The sequence below is a fragment of the Leucopleurus acutus genome, assembly GCF_964270905.1.
Source record: "Leucopleurus acutus genome assembly, chromosome: 5".
NCBI lineage: Eukaryota > Metazoa > Chordata > Mammalia > Artiodactyla > Delphinidae > Leucopleurus > Leucopleurus acutus.
Genome location: NC_139147.1, coordinates 7636508 through 7653107, shown reverse-complemented (window position 1 = coordinate 7653107; position 16600 = coordinate 7636508). Strand labels below are relative to the sequence as shown.

Sequence of the window (16600 nt, the reverse complement as noted above, 5' to 3'; positions counted from 1 at the left end):
TTTGTGAGCAGAGCCAGACAACATCAGAGGGAAATATCCATGCGTGGGATGAGGGGGAATGAAAGTAATGAGGGACTCTTGTTATGGGAGCCCCATCTCCTGTCCCCACTGAGCCTCCAGTGGACTAGACCTACTTTAGAAAGGGGACCAGAGATATGTCTACTTGGAAGAGCCCCTTGTGTCATTTAAGACCAAATTCTGGGACAAGTTTGCCTTTTGGATCTCTGCTTTAAACTATCTGTATTTACATTGGATGGACTTTATAAGATGCCTGGTGAATATTAGATGGGGAAAGGATCTTGTAAAATAAACAGGCTCGTTAAATAAAAAGGCTTTAATTTTTATTTATTTATTTTTATTTATTTTTTATTTATTTATTTATTTTGCGGTACGTGGGCCTCTCACTGCTGTGGTCTCTCCCGTTGCGGAGCACAGGCTCCGGACGCACAGGCTCAGCGGCCACGGCTCATGGGTCCAGCCGCTCCACGGCATGTGGGATCTTCCCGGACCGGGGCACGAACTCGTGTCCCCTCCATCAGCAGGTGGACTCTCAACCACTGCGCCACCAGGGAAGCCCTAATTTTTAAATTAAATGATATAACAGCCTCATTGGGAAGGCAGATGTAGTCCTTGGCTCTCAGTAGAGTTGAGATAAGATGGTGCCAGGTGAAAAGGAAATGCTGCCAGGAGTCTAAGACACATTTAGAAAGGCCAGACCTTGCTTTTTACAAAACCATCAATGTATTCATTCTTTTTATTGAGCACCTACCATGTGGCAAATTGTGCTAGTTGTTGGGGTAGAAAAAAGGGCATAATCTTTATCCTCAAAATATAGAGTCTGTTGGGGACACCCAGCCATGTGATCAGTCATCCACAATGCAGTCAGATATCATGGAGATTTGTAGAAGTGCAGGGGAAGCAGAGAGGGAGGATGCCAGAGTTTGCCAAGCAGTCAGGAAGGTTTCACAGGAGGCAGCATTTGAAGGGTGGGTGAGTAGGGGTTATTGGGAAGATAAATGGAGGAGGATATTCTAGGCAGAGATAATGTCAGCGCATGTGCAGGCCAGAGGCAAAATGACCCATGGTGCGTTCAGGAATTTCAGTAGCACAAGCAGGTAGTGGGGAAAGTGACAGGGCTCCTGGATAGGTGGCAAGACTGTGACATGCAAACGAGATTGGACTTGATTCTTTACCCAGAAACTACTGAGAATGTTTGAGCTGGGGAGTGAGGAGATGGGATCTGTAAGTTACAAAGTTTACTCTACTAATTGCAAGGAGGGTCATTGTAGAAATGAGAGTCTATAATTAGGAAAGTTAGTATGGAAGCAGTGTAATAGCCCAGAGGGAGGGAGTGGTGTTGTGAACCAGTGCAGTGGCCAAGATGCTGGAGAGGAGAGGACGTTTGGATACTAGAGAGGGGTACATGATGGAATGGATAAGTTTAGCTCGGGCCACCACATACGGTTGTGCAGGTTGTACACTGCACAACTCACTAAATCTAAGTGGTACAGATATAGTTATGACACAAATTTCCCAGCAGATGGCAGTAGAGTTGAGGAGGGATGGCTTTTCCTCATTTGCACAACGGAGCCCTTTGGGCTTGGGGAAATGGTTGGGAGAGAGAAGACTGCAGTGCCCAAGGGAGGGGAGAGCATAAATGACAACCATGTTTCTGACCTGGGCAACCAAAGACTATTGGTTAACACACAAGTCCACAGGATACCATCAGCTGGTGACACGTTCTGCACCGAGTGACAGAGGCACAGTGATGGGAGCCGGTTTCTATCCGGTGGGCAGAGAAGACCTCCCTGTACAAGAGCTCTGTGCTCAGAACGGAGAGCCCACGTGGCTGCAGTGTGGTGAGCTGGGTGGGAAAGTGGCTGGAGGTGAAAGCAGACAAGCATGCTGGAGCCAGGCAAGAAGGGCCTTGTTGGCCATGGCAGGGAATCTGGATTTTCCAAGTGCAGCCAGAATCTATGGGAGGGTTTTAAGCACAGGAATGACTTGCTCTGGTTTACATTTTTCTTACCATCACTCTGGCTGCTGTGTGCAACACGGATTTGTGTAGGGTGGTCACAGTTAAACAGGGAGACCCAGTTGAATGCCATGGGCTCCACATTATGACAGTCTGTGGCAGTAGCCACAGAGATAGACATATTTTGGAAGGCACATCTATAGGACTTCTGGACGGTAAGGGCAAGAGATGAATCAAGGATGCTCCCGAAGTTTCTGATGTAAGTCATTACGTGTTTGCTGATGGTATTTATGAACATGGGGAAGATGGAGAGGGAAGCAGATTCTAGGGGATGCTAGGATATCTAGTTTCTGCTTTGGTCACATTAGTTGTACAAGCATCTAAATAGGGATGCCAAGTAGGCAGCTGGATCTTTGAATTCAGAGCTCAGGGGAGAGGTTAGGACCAGAGATAGAAATTTGATGTCACATGCGAAAAAGATCGTGATTAAAGCCAAGGTCCTGGCTGAAATAACAGAAAAGGATAATTAATGGAGGCTAGGACTCTGGATGGAATGGGCCTTGAGATTTTGGGGAAAAGGAGAAATAGCTTGAAGATGAGGATGGAAAGGAGCTTTCACTGAAGAAGGAGGGAAAGCAGAAGTAGTGGTGAACGGTGGGGAAGAAAGCCTGGAGAAGGAGGAAGTGGTCAGCATGTTGATGCGAAGAGGCCAAGTAAGATGGGAATAGAGGGGTGGCCTCTGGAGCTAGCAGGATGGATGTTGTTGGTGTGTGTCAGTGGTGTGCTAGGAATGGTAACTCATTTGGAAAGGGAAGTAAAACAGTGGTGATGGAGATGCAGACAATTCTTCCTAGAAGTAATGTGGGAAAGAGCGTTGAGAAGCGGGACGGTACTGGAAAGGGACACGGTACCAATTCTTCCTAGAAGTAATGTGGGAGAGAGCGTTGAGAAGCGGGACGGTACTGGAAAGGGACACGGTACCAATTCTTCCTAGAAGTAATGTGGGAGAGAGCGTTGAGAAGCGGGACGGTACTGGAAAGGGACACGGTACCAATTCTTCCTAGAAGTAATGTGGGAGAGAGCGTTGAGAAGCGGGACGGTACTGGAAAGGGACACGGTACCAATTCTTCCTAGAAGTAATGTGGGAGAGAGCGTTGAGAAGCGGGACGGTACTGGAAAGGGACACGGTACCAATTCTTCCTAGAAGTAATGTGGGAGAGAGCGTTGAGAAGCGGGACGGTACTGGAAAGGGACACGGTACCAATTCTTCCTAGAAGTAATGTGGGAGAGAGCGTTGAGAAGCGGGACGGTACTGGAAAGGGACACGGTACCAATTCTTCCTAGAAGTAATGTGGGAGAGAGCGTTGAGAAGCGGGACGGTACTGGAAAGGGACACGGTACCAATTCTTCCTAGAAGTAATGTGGGAGAGAGCGTTGAGAAGCGGGACGGTACTGGAAAGGGACACGGTACCAATTCTTCCTAGAAGTAATGTGGGAGAGAGCGTTGAGAAGCGGGACGGTACTGGAAAGGGACACGGTACCAATTCTTCCTAGAAGTAATGTGGGAAAGAGCGTTGAGAAGCGGGACGGTACTGGAAAGGGACACGGTACCAGGAGAAGTCTAGCTTTGTTTTTGATTGTTCTCAAAAATGATAGATATTAGGAAATACTTTTATGTTGTCGGAAATAAACTATTAAGAAAAAAATTGATGATGGGGGAAAGAAGATGGTATAGTCAAAAAGTCTTTGAGAGGGCTGAAGGGATGCGGTCCAGGTTTGGCCCCGGGTTGGACAGGGCTCCGGACAGTGGTGGAAGGCCCAGGTGGCGGAGGCGGGGGTGTGGCGGTGAGATAGGGACCGGCGGAAAGGCCAGGGTTCCAGTCTGATTGCTCCTATTTTCTCAACGAAGTGTGAAGCCAGGTTGTTATCTAAGAGGGAGTGATGTTGCAGGATTGAAGAGAGAGGAGGATGTGGGGCTCATCATTTTGGTGGATGGGAAAATAAAGAGACTAAGCATTTAAATGTAAATGCATATGCCTCGGGTCCATCTGTGGATTTTGTTTCATCATAAGAAGACACCCCAGACTTCCCTGGTGGCGCAGTGGTTAAGAATCCGCCTGCCAATGCAGGGGGCACGGGTTCGGGCCCTGGTCCGGGAAGATCCCACATGCCGCGGAGCAGCTAAGCCCGCGAGCCACAACTACTGAGCCTGCGCTCTAGAGCCCGTAAGCCACAACTACTGAAGCCCACGCGCCCAGAGCCTGTGCTCCTCAACAAGAGAAGCCACCACAATGAGAAGCCCGCGCACCGCAATGAAAAGTAGCCCCCGCTCGCCACAACTAGAGAAAGCCCGCACGCAGCAACGAAGACCCAATGCAGCCAGAAATAAATAAATAAATACATTTAATAAAAAAAAAAAAAAAAGGAAGACACCCCAGGGCGGGTCCCGTGAGAAACACTGAAGGCCATGGCACATTTTTGCCTAACATCTTCCCCGTCTCCTGTCTACTAGGCCATCTCCTGCCCAGGTTACAGATGCTCCTCGTTCATGAGATGCCCCCTTCCACCTGGGTGAACATGTATTGGAGTGAACTCAAGGAAAGGAGTGCCACTGCGTCATTCCACCCTTCAACGTGGCAATAGAGGACACTTTGCTTTGCTGACACGGGAGCTCCAAGTGCACCCAGCTAGTCTCTGATGTCAGGAGTGAGCATTTCTGGTCACAGGTGAGGCTTTTGCGAAGTCATGCACCAAACACAGGGGGTGACTCTGTGCCAGGTCCCCGCAGCAGTAGAGGCTTTGAGGTGGTACTGGAGACATCCCTGCCCTTCCTTGTTCTTGGCTTGGTTTGCTGATGGCCAGTGAAGCTGCCAGCCTCCTCCCAGGTAGCCGTGACCCATCTGTTTTTAGCTTCATGAATGTGGTTTCTTTCTTCCCCCAGCCTTGGGGGCTGACACAGGGTCTGCAAGCGAGGCTGGACCTGCTGAGGTCCCTCTGGGTGAACATAAAGGACTCATGCTGTAAAGACCCAGGGAGGTGTTTGGAAATCTTTCTTGCCCCATGTTGGACCTTGTGGGTTCTTAAGCATTTCTGTAAGAATCATAGACAGTTTTGTTTTGCAGCATCATTTTTGTTTTCCTTAGGTTGTACACCTTTTCCAACTTTGGGGAGAGAGACAACATATATAACCAAGTATCTAAAGCAAATACTTTATGACTAATACTTTGTTACTACTTTAGCTCTCTGAGTCGTATTAAAGATACTTCATTGAGGGCCGATGTGAATGTAGCATTAGTTCCTTTCAGGCTCAACATTCAGTCTTGTCTCCTTGGAGCTCCCTGCTGTGTGCTCTTCTCTAATATCATTACCCACCAGCCTCTCCTTTATCCATCAGCTTTCACAGATTTCTATTAATATTCACCCTATAGAAACTATGCTTGAGAAAACGTAAAAGAAAATGTATTTACGTCGCAAATGTTTAATTAAAATCGTCTAAAGATGGCCTCAGTGACAAGAGAAAAATTAGCATCCTCCTCAAACCCCCAAAAGGGTCTTATTGGATGTTTTGCAGTGAAATGGAAACCCCAGCAGGGTTTACTTGGGCTGGTCAAAGCCTAAATCGTTTTATTATTGTGATTTCTGGCAGGAAGCTTAGCGTCAAAATGGATGCTTCCCTTTCAGTGTTAAACTTTCTTTTTTTCTCCCCTAAGGGTTTTGGCACTGACTGCTTGGTTGCACTTTGGGTTATACTTGGCACGGCACCAGGCTCTTTTAGATGGGGTTGGCCCAGTGTCAAGTGGCATGGTTGCCTGATAACGTAGAACTGGGCAGAATCTGAGAGTATGAACAAGTAGGTGCCCTTTCAAGAGACTCAGTGCCAACTGTTATGAAAGAGCAGATTGCCCGTACCTGCCTCCTGCGGTCTGGTGAGGGGAGCCTGATGGGGAAGCCAAGGCCAGTAATCAAAAGGGAATATATCACTGAGCGATAATCGTCCACACACTAATGACCTTTAATCAATAACCACGACTTTCAGTGTGCTATTGTGTACTATGCCTTCCCTGGAGAGGCACAAGGGAGACAGACTGGGGAGGTGGGCGGCCCTGAGATGGAATCTTGCCTTACTACTTCACCAGTTGTGTGACCTCGGGGAAGTTACTGTCCCCAACTCCCTACTCCAGAATCAACCTCCTCATTTGTTAAATGGGGATGGTATCTACCTTTCAGAATTGCTTTGAGGATTGAAAATAATATATGGAAAGCATCTAATTAAGCAATTGGCATTCAATAGGCACCTAATGAATGATGGATGAGAAGAGTATGATTTACAGGATCATAGATTCACTCTCTAAATTTATTGAGCACATACTATGGTCCCATGATGAATGACTTGCCTGTATTATCTCATGGAATCTCCTTATAAATATAAGTATCATTCCCATTTTTCAGAATGGAAAAAGGGTTGGTGAAGTTAAGGAAAGTGATGCGCCCAATCACATGGACAGTTGGGAGTGGAGGCAGAATTTGAATTCAGCCTGTCTGACCTCAGAGTCTTAAGCAGTGAACAGAGAGTTTAAAGGAGGGAGGAGAAGCTTTGCAAAGTAGCTAGACAAAAATTCATTTCATGGCAAGTCTGGGGCTATGAGCAGTATCCAACAGCCAACCTGTCAAAATGTTTGCATGAAATTTTGTGTCAGGCCAAAGAGGTTAGTTAATATTGTGGTAACAAACAACCCCAATTTCAGTGGCTTAACCCAACCTAAGGTTATTTCTCAGTCATGCTACAAGTCCCAAGTGAGCTGGCAAGGGTCTTCTCTTCAAAGCCGGTCAAGGGTCCAGAATGATGGAAACTTCACTGTGACATGTGCTTCCATGAGAACTACAGAAGTAGGAAGGGAAGTATCCTATTTAGCTTGTAAGGTCTCCAGCGGCAGGATACACATGACATATGCATATACTGTTGGGACAAATGTAAGTCACATGACCGTGTCCAACAGAAACAGGGAAATGTGATCCTGACATGTGTTTAGAAGGACGAAAGCTGGACATATTTCACAAACAACACGAATGACTACCGCACATTTTAAACCCTAACTTGCAAAAAGTTTTTAACTCGGTCTAGGGGTTTTCAAAACCACTTGGGTACCTGTGGTAGATTGTATTATTTTGTTCTGAATTATTTATTCCAAGTCTCTGTGAGAGAATTACATTTCCCCATTCCATGGACATCAGGCACTGCCATACGACTTGCTATGACTAATAAATGGCAAGCAGAAGCGAGATGTTTCATCATTTCTTTTTTCTCCCTGCCATGAGAATGGCTTGTCCTAAGTAGGTCTACTCCTTTCGTCTGTATCTTGGAGTCAACAGGATGTGAACAGAGTTGCAACTGACATGTAATAGGAATGAGAACTAAACCTTTGTGCTTTAAGCCCTTGGAGGTATTTGTTACTGCAACATGCCTAGCCAAACCAGACTGTACAGTATCTTTTTTCATTCTCAGTAAATAGAGAACAGTGGAATGGGCCATATAGAAATTCACATTTACTGTCCACTTTGTTGAAGGATATCTATACTTTCACGCAGAAGCATCTCTAAGGGCTTATTATGTAAATAAATATTCTTCAGTTGAATTAACAGCACAGAAATACATTCTCCAAATTGGGGCATCAGCTGACACCAGAGCATTCTTATAAAAACCTAGGAGGGGGATTGGGGACATAGAAATCTTGTTTTCAAATGCAGACTCTTGGTCCTGTCCTCCCTGAGCAGCTGCCTTAGAAGACTTGAGAATAATCTATATTCATGTCCCCTTTGGGCAGAAATTATAATGATGAAATGTTACTATCTATAGGAATGCAAAGTCTATTCTGAGCCCAGTGATCCTCATTAATTCAGAGCTCATCATTCGTGGTAGGTAACTGGGAAGAGGCCAGGCTGGCATTTACTCTCACGTTGTGAGTGTGCATTTCTTGCACTGGCTATTGCAGGTTGACATTTGCCATTTTGACTGTTCAGAGTGCCTTCTGAGGAGAGTCAGTTGTCATCGTGTGGAGACGCTAGCTGCACAGTCCCTGGAAACAGTGGAGCCAGTCCCTGGGACTGACCCTCCCAAATGCCTGGCTTCCCTCCTCCCTACTGCATTTCCCCTGTGCAGTCTATGGGAGAAGGAATGATCTGATCTAACAGGATCCGTGAAGCTGAAAGGTCACCAACGATGTAGGTACCGTTGTTGTTCCCATTTTAGAGAGGCAGAACTGAGGCCTTAGAGAAGTTAAGCAAGACAGTGAACACAGCAGCTGTGGTTTGAACCCAGGATTGCCTGACAGTATAAATGACACAAAGAAGTACAGATAAGCTGAGCTATGGCCAAGAGAGACTACTTTTAAAAGAGAGGAGTACTAAATAATTAATAGAACAAACAGACCCACTTAGAAAGTGAGTTGGTGTAAGTGAGTTGGTGTAAAACACAGGAGCAAGGGCATGCTTAACTGGGGAAGAAGCCCCTCTGGCTTCTGGCTGTTTAGCTATTTAGCAGAGGTGTGTGTGTGTGTGTGTGTGTGTGTGTGTGTGTGTGTGTGGTTGCATGTGTGAATAAGTTATATGGTTTTCCCCAATGATCCTCTTCTGGTCATTAGAAATTGTCAGGTAGAACTGCTTCACTGGCATCATGCTGTCAGCACTCATATTACTGAATGCCCTGGGAAATAATAAAGCTCGATTTATTTAAGGATGCACTAATTAGAGGCTTCCCACTCTTTGATACTCATCTCTTAATCTGAATGGTGCAGTTTCTTCCCAACATGAGTACTGACTTCAGAGTTTGAGTCAGAGCTAACTTTTACATGCTAGTCTATTTTTTACCTTGGGTTTGAACTTTAAATTGTATATATTGTGCGGCCATTCCTGACTTCTACTGAACATCTATTTTATGAGCTCCTCACAGCCCATTTGGAGAAGGAAGAACAATGGATTTTCTGCTATTGATGTTTTAATAATGAAAAGTTTGATAATTATCCAGTATTTTTGTCTTTTCAAGCACAATAGTATATGGTGACCTCAATACACTGCTATCTAAGTTATGAGATCCTAAGTGCCTTCTAAATTAGGAGAAATGTTTAACAGAGGTATAATGTTTAACAGAGGCATAACGTTTAACAGGGTTACAGTATCTTTCTTCTAGAGGGGCGGTGGAAAAGTATAAAATTCGATGTGTGCTCTACTGCATCCAGCCTCAGATGGTTAGGACCAGAACAGTGTCCCCAAACTGCTTAGAATCACAAAAAGTTTACCATATTTAGGGAGCAGGTATTATCAGTTTTTATCCAGTCGCTGACATTACTTAGGTATATTATATTGAGGTAGGCATTTGGGAGGAAGCCCTGAATACATCACCTGAACCTAATGCTCGAAGAAGAAAGGATGGTTGGATTTCTTGATGTTGATGAGTGGTAGATTTCCATCCAGGAAAAGTAAATTCACATGTCTTTGAATTTTTTTAATTGCGCCTTATAGAGATTTACCACGAGATTTTCACCCAAGATCTTAGCATTCCAGATCTTATCAGTTAACTCTTTTCCTAGGCTAGGTAGTTGGGGTTACAACTCTTAAAAGAAAAATGGTAAATCTGGAGATAATGACTTGCCAGTGGAGAGACTAGCAGCTACTTATCTAAAGGGGAAAATAAGATTTGAAAAATACAATGGCTATGAAATATCATTAGTAGGAACAGCTTAAAAGTACTGGGATGCTAACCCTCAACCACCTTAGCTGAGAAATGCCACCTGTTCAAACTCTGTGATCTCATATTCTCCTCTGCTATAGAGAAGTGGCATTTTGACTATGGCAAAGGAAAGTGGTTCTTGGAAATCAGATTTGACAGAACATTATATTCTTCCAGGAGTATTTTTGTAGACGGTGCTTATTGAATTTTGATTTCAGAACAGTTTTGTGGCAGATCTCATTTTAATATATGCTTGTTAAAAATTCATGTGCATGTAATAAAGAATTTTAAAATGAACTGATAACATTGGAGACCGAAAGAGAAGCCTTAAAGAAAAAGAGCTAAGGATGGGAGAAAAGAGAGCCTGTCTGCACGTTAAATACCAGTCATCTTTTCGGGTGCATGCTCTGCAGAATCTTCACGAACCAACAGCATTCATGATGCAAAGAGCACTGAACTTGGAGGCTGGACATCATCCGTGGTTTAGGGTTTCAAGGTCTTGCTCTGCCCGTAACTATCGCACCTTAGCCAACTCGCTAGTTTTGCTGGGCATCCATTTCCTCACCTGTAAAGTAATTAAGAGTAGGGCGAAGACTCTTGCAACTCAAAAATCCTGTGATGTGCTTTATGTGACTAAGCTCGCCTCATGTGAATAAAGAACTGAGCTTTCCTGTGGGGAAGGATGGCTTGCCCTCACCTACTTCCGGTTTGCTTGCCTACTTCTGGCACACACTCCCCCTCCTCCTTGGTAACCCGTAGATACTGACGTCTGGACAGTCAGCCCTGCTTCCTCATCTACAAAATGTTATCTAGTATATCTTCACTAAGTTGGCTTCCTCCCACCCTCCACTTTCCCCAGCTTTCTTCGTAGTATATAAATATTTCAGAAACTCTCTTCTTTGAGAAAAACTTGAAAGATAAAAACCCCACAGGGATGGAAGGGGAGCTCATAGACTAAGGCTTGGAAGAGATCTCAGCCGGTAACAGTGTGCTAACCTGATTTGGATTCAAACAGCAGATTTAAACAAAACTTAAAAAGACATTTATGAGACAAACGGAAGTCAGAGCATTTAGTAGATATTGGATCTTAAGAAATGATCATTAATTGTTTTAGGTGTCATAACAGTGTTATAGTTATGTTTTTTAAATTAATTAATTTAATTTTATTTATTTTTGGCAGCATTGGGTCTTCGTTGCTGCACACGGGCTTTCTCTAGTTGCAGGAGGTGGGGCTACTCTTTGTTGCGGTGCGCAGCCTTCTCATCGCGGTGGCTTCTCTTGTTGTGGAGCACGGGCTCTAGGCGCATGGGCTTCAGCAGTTGTGGCACATGGGCTCAGTAGTTGTGGCTCATGGGCTAGAGCACAGGCTCAGTTGTTGTGGCGCATGGGCTTAGTTGCTCCGCAGCATGTGGGATCTTCCCGGACCAGGGCTCGAACCCGTGTCCCCTGCATTGGCAGGCGGATTCTTAACCACTGCGCCACCGGGAAGGCCTACAGTTATGTTTTTTAAAGAGTCCTTATCTTTTAGAGACATATTGATCTATTTGCAGATAAAATATGATGCTGGAGGGGCAGTTAGTGAGTGGGTGACACAGATGAAACAAGTTTGGCCATGAATTGACAATTATAGAAATTGAATGATGGGTACATGGGAGTTGATTATAGGATTTGGTCTACTTTTATATAAGTTTTATAGTTTCCATAATAAAAATGCAAAAAAAAAAAGCTTAAAACAGATAATCAGCAAGGACCTACTGTATAGCACAGGAAACTCTACTCAATATTCTATAATAAACTATATGGAAAAAGAATCTGAAAAAGAAGAGGTATATGTATATGTATAACTGAATCACTTGGCCATACACCTGAAACTAACACAACATTGTGAATTGACTATACTCCGATATAAAATAAAAATTTAAAAAAAAGCTTAATGGGATTCATTCTAAGGAGACATATTTGCTGAGGTGTTGGAAAGGGCTGCCTGTCATAGTTGCATAATCGTTGGGGGTAAATATGGAAGTTCATCAATCAGAAAGCCTATAGTGAGGAGCTGGCTGGCACCGGGCCCAGCTCTGTGTGGCTGTCATCTAGCCTCTATGCCAATTTGCCCTCTATAAATAACAGGCTATATGAATGCTTTACTATTTAAGGCACACTTGCCACAGCTGCTCGGCATGTTTGTTTACGTAGCTATGAACCCTTCTGTAAACATCACTATCTCCAAATTGCCCCTGTGTCAGGAACATAAAGGGCCCCCTTTAAAAATATATTTATGGGATGAGACACGGCCAGTTCCCAGATGTCTGGGTGGCTGGTGTCAGAATTTTCCAGGGTTTGATTCATTTTCAAAAATAGAACCACATGACTGGAAGGTTCTTGAGAGGTGACACATCCCCCTGACTTGGGGCAGGACCAGACCGAAACCATCCACCAAGAACGTGGGTCTGTCTTTTGTGGGTGTGAGTCTGTCTTTTATGAGGCCAGAGAACTCACTGAATGAAGGACTGGGGCCAGGACCTGCAGAACATCAAAGGTGGGCAAGACTCATCTCCCGCCTTCAAGGAGCTTACTCCCGTTTTCTAAAGACGAGCCTGACCCTGAGTGATGTGACGAAGCAGGCTTGGGGCAGCACACCTGGGGTGGGCCTATTATGTGTCAACCAGCTGGCCTGTGAGGGGCCTGAGCACCCAGTGGACTAAAGGACCTGCCGGGTCATCCTACTGCGTGGTAGCTCGGATCCCCAGCAAATACCACATCGGGGTCGCTGTGTGCCCACGACGTGCAAGACAGAAAGAGGGAGGGCATTGCATGGAGGTTGCAGTGGTGGCGATGGTGAGGCTCGTCCTTGAAAGAGGCATCCTAACTGAGGTCACTGAGAGTAGTTTCAGGTCAACTAAGTCATATTTGAAAGAAAGCATGAGTCAAGCAGAGGCCCCTTTGTGTCAGCTTGCGGTTTTCATGGCTCCTGATTTCCCATCTAGCCTTCCAATGAATAATTAGATCCTTGTGAATCTGTTTTCCTCAGGGTACATTTGGTCCACATCTATTTTTTTCCTGTGGCTTTGATTCATTGAAACATTCCCCCCACCCCAAGGGCCTACTTAATACCCATAAATCCCAACTGTGCTTTTCATTCACAAAGAAAAAAAGTGTGCCTCGTTAAATTAAGAGATGAGATGTGCTGGAAAGACTGAACTCTACGAATCCTATCAGGAAAGGATCAAGACGTGTCCAGCTTCCAGACAAACCCAGAACTTTCTAGAACACTCTTTCCTCCACTTTCCAAAAATTAGAAAATTATTATTATTACCTTTAGAAAGTTAATAGTGGTTGCCTTTGATTCTTTTTTTGCTGGCAAGTACCCAGTTTTCTCTATGAAAGCAGTAGAAAGGCCACCGAATGCTCAGAGGTATCACTATTAACTACCAACAAAAGGATGTTCCCCTATTTGGAAAGGCTCAGTCATTACAAGCTATCTTCAGAAAGACAGGGTCTGCCCCAGGGAGAATTCCGACTCACAGACATCATAAAGGTAAGTTGCTTATTCCGGACTGACTTATTTTTAGAGCTTGGGTTTTGATTTGAGGGAACACAGCTCCTGCAATTCGAAGCTCAGATTAACACCAGTAAACAGAGGGTACGTCTCCACTGGCTTTTGCTTCTTGAGCTCAGAGACGGAAGGAGAACAAGGCTTGTCCACTCCCCTCCTTTCTGTCCTATCCGGAGAGTTTATAGCGAGAAATCTAATATTAAAAGCGCATCATTAAGTGGGCAGTTTATGCTGCCAGAGACTGTATCTCAGTGGTTACCACTAGGGGGACCCAGAGTCCAGGTGCTTGGCCGAGGTGGGAGTAGTTTCTGGTCTGTGGGAAAATGACGGAGCTCTCTTATTGAGTTGGTTTCTCCCCGCCCTCCTCCCCCCTCCTTCCTCCTCCCTCCCCTCACACAACTATTGGCTCACGAGGGCACCCCAAAGTCAGGCTCAGGGTACAGATAGCCCAGTGCACATGTGCAGTACTTATTTATAATTTCACAATGATTATTTTTGTTTTAGATGTTCCTTTTGCCTTATGCAAAGGATCACACTTCATGCAAAGCCTTTTACTCACATTTTCATTGTTTGCTGCATTTTAAAAAACTATTGCAAAAGTTTTTACCACTATAAGAGAAATTTGTTAGAGGTAATGACTTTGCCTGTTGGGTCCAGGGAGGCTGAGACATGGGAGCAATGACTTTCATTTGACGGATGACTGAGGTCAGGTTATGGGTGGATGAAGAGTCTGGGGTCTGGCTGGTGGCCGTGCATTTTCAGATTGTGTAAACCTACTTGAGCCTCAAGTTGAAGATCTCAAAGCACAAGAAGGGCAGATTGTATAACTAAAGAGGATCCCAAGACTAATGACTCAGAAGAATAGTAAAGCAAAGCTTGAATTAGTGTTCTAGTTTATACTTTTCCCACAGGCACTATTGTTAGCTTAAGGCAGAGTTTATGGCTCTATTTCATAGAAAGTTACAGATAAATACAGGCAGAACCTCCTTTGCTCCTGGGATGTGTAACACGTATGGAAAGATATGAGTGAAGACTTCAATAAAAACAGACCATTTCTCTATTTTTAGAACAGATCATCTTTGTTAAAATACACCAGTAGTTAGCTGTTCAAAGCAGATGGGTCAATAGGATTATGATGAGTGGATATCAATATTTTTTCTTTCCTGTTAGAGTTATTTACTGGGTCTGCATTATTATATCTACAGGGGATTTGGCAGGTAGAGTATAGAGAAAAGATACCAAGTGCTCAATTGATATAAAAGAAAAAGCAAGGCTATGGGTCTTGCAAATGGCTCCCAAAGAATGGGCAACATTGTATTTTTATTAAAGCAATTTGTCAGACTTCCTTTGAAAGGCTTAACTTCTTCCTCCTGGCTTGGCAATAAATAACCTCAAGTATTTAATTTAAACAATGCTTTAAAACAATCTAAAAATTGCTTTAGAGAGAGATCAAATTTTAATTTAAGTAAATATTTGAAAATTTAAAATATATTAAGAGGTGTTTTAAAAAATTGTTAATTTATTTTCCCAAGGGCTTTAAAAAAGCTAAATTGTTAGACTTTGTGGTGGACATACTTAAGGTTATAGGCCACATACTACTTCATGAATAAAGAGGTGGTGTCAATAGTGAGTGAGGTTCAGTTTTCCATATTTTGTCAAAAATAAGAATGTGAGGTTCAGTTTAAAATGAGCATTGATCCCACAGATACCCCCGGATGGAGCACACCTTACCTGTAGCTTCCACCATGCCTTCTAGGATGACCACGATTTCCAGTTCCTCTTTGGGCAGCTGGGCTTTGGAGATCTCCCAGAAAGGACTCTGTTGGTTAATTTCATGGCTAATGATGAGTGGTGACACCAGAAAGAGACGGTCATCGCCAGTGTAGTACCCTACGTTGATATCCGTCTGGTTCAAGGGGATGAACTCCCCCTCTGAGGTCTGTTTGGATTTGATCAACTTAGCTCTGATGGAAGCCTCCACGATGTGGGAATTCCTCAGATCCCCTACGCGAAACATCAGGCACAGTTTCCCATCCCTCATGGAAATCACCGCATGGGTGGAGAAAACCAGGGTCTCTGCCCTCTTCTTGGGTTGAGATATTTTTACAAACATGCATCCCACCATGAATGCATTGACAATGGACCCCAAAACAGATTGGATTAAGAGGAGAATAATTCCCTCTGGGCACTTGTCCGTGATGACCCGATAGCCATAACCAATGGTGGTTTCTGTCTCTATGGAGAATAAAAAAGCAGAGACGAACCCATTGAGGTTGGTGACGCAAGGAGTCCATGAAGGGTCCTCTATGTGGTCCATGTCTCCTCGGATGTACGCAATTAGCCACCAGATCATTCCAAAAAAGAGCCACGTCACTGTGTAAACCATGACGAAAATCAACAGGTTGAATCTCCACTTGAGGTCTACTAAGGTGGTGAAGATATCGGTCAGGTAGCGATAGGTCTCCCTCACGTTGCCATGGTGGACGTTGCACTTTCCATCTTTCCGCACATACCTCTGGATTTTCCTTTTGGTCCGGTCTCGGCTGATGTGTCTTGGCAGGTCGTCCCTGGCCTGCTTAGGCAACTTTGGCTGGTGAATGGCCACAGGGCTCTCAACATCCTGGTCCATGGAGTCACCCTCCAGGACGTTAGCTGGTGGTTTGGAAAAAAGAAAAGAAAAACTGAATGAAAAGCTGGCTCTTTGGAGGGCATGGAAATCCCAGTGTGGATGGAATATGGTAGGAAACCATCATTTGACCATTTGTGTAGCTATTAACAGTGTAGATGAAGTCTTTTTTGGGGGGTGTCATCTGAATGGGTTGTCTTGGACTCCTGGCCTCTGTGATCTAGCTTGTGTAAGGACTTCACCACCCTTCTCACAGGGACAGAGCTTAACTGCTGTGAAATTGTCTCCCTGCCAGCAAGTTCTAAGAGTCAGCTTTTACAGTGGGATGTGTCCGCATTCTCTCTGAGATGCTGTGGTATGTGAGAGGCAGTGCACTCTGGAAAAAGAAATGTTTAGATTCAGACAGTATTGGGTCTACCACTCAGCAACTGTGGGCTCCTGGTCATGCTATCGGTTATGGACCAAACTGCACCTCCACTCCACCCCCAAATATGTTGAAGCCCTAACCCCCAGTGTGACTGTATTTGGAGAGGGGGCTTTGAGGACATAATTAAGGTTAAATGAGGTCAGAAGGGTGGAGCCCTGATCCAAGAGGATGAGACACCAGGGGTGTGCACACAGAGGAAAGGCCACGTGAGGACACAGTGAGAATACAGCTGTCTGTAAGCCAGGAAGAAAGGTCCTTCCAAACCAACCGAGGTCACCAGAAACCAACCTTGTTGG

At 44.7% G+C, this 16600-nt stretch overlaps 1 protein-coding gene across 2 annotated transcripts in view; it reads right to left on the bottom strand.

Moving 5' to 3' along the window:
- The window catches only part of KCNJ6 (potassium inwardly rectifying channel subfamily J member 6), a gene marked incomplete at both ends in the record, with an annotated part of 206837 nt that overhangs the window by 72781 nt on the left and 117456 nt on the right, over positions 1-16600 (bottom strand). For both annotated transcript variants that reach the window (XM_082840115.1, XM_082840116.1), the window contains one exon: positions 14983-15903. In XM_082840115.1, the coding sequence (XP_082696241.1) occupies positions 14983-15903 (921 nt within the window). The remainder of the gene's footprint in view (positions 1-14982; positions 15904-16600) is intronic.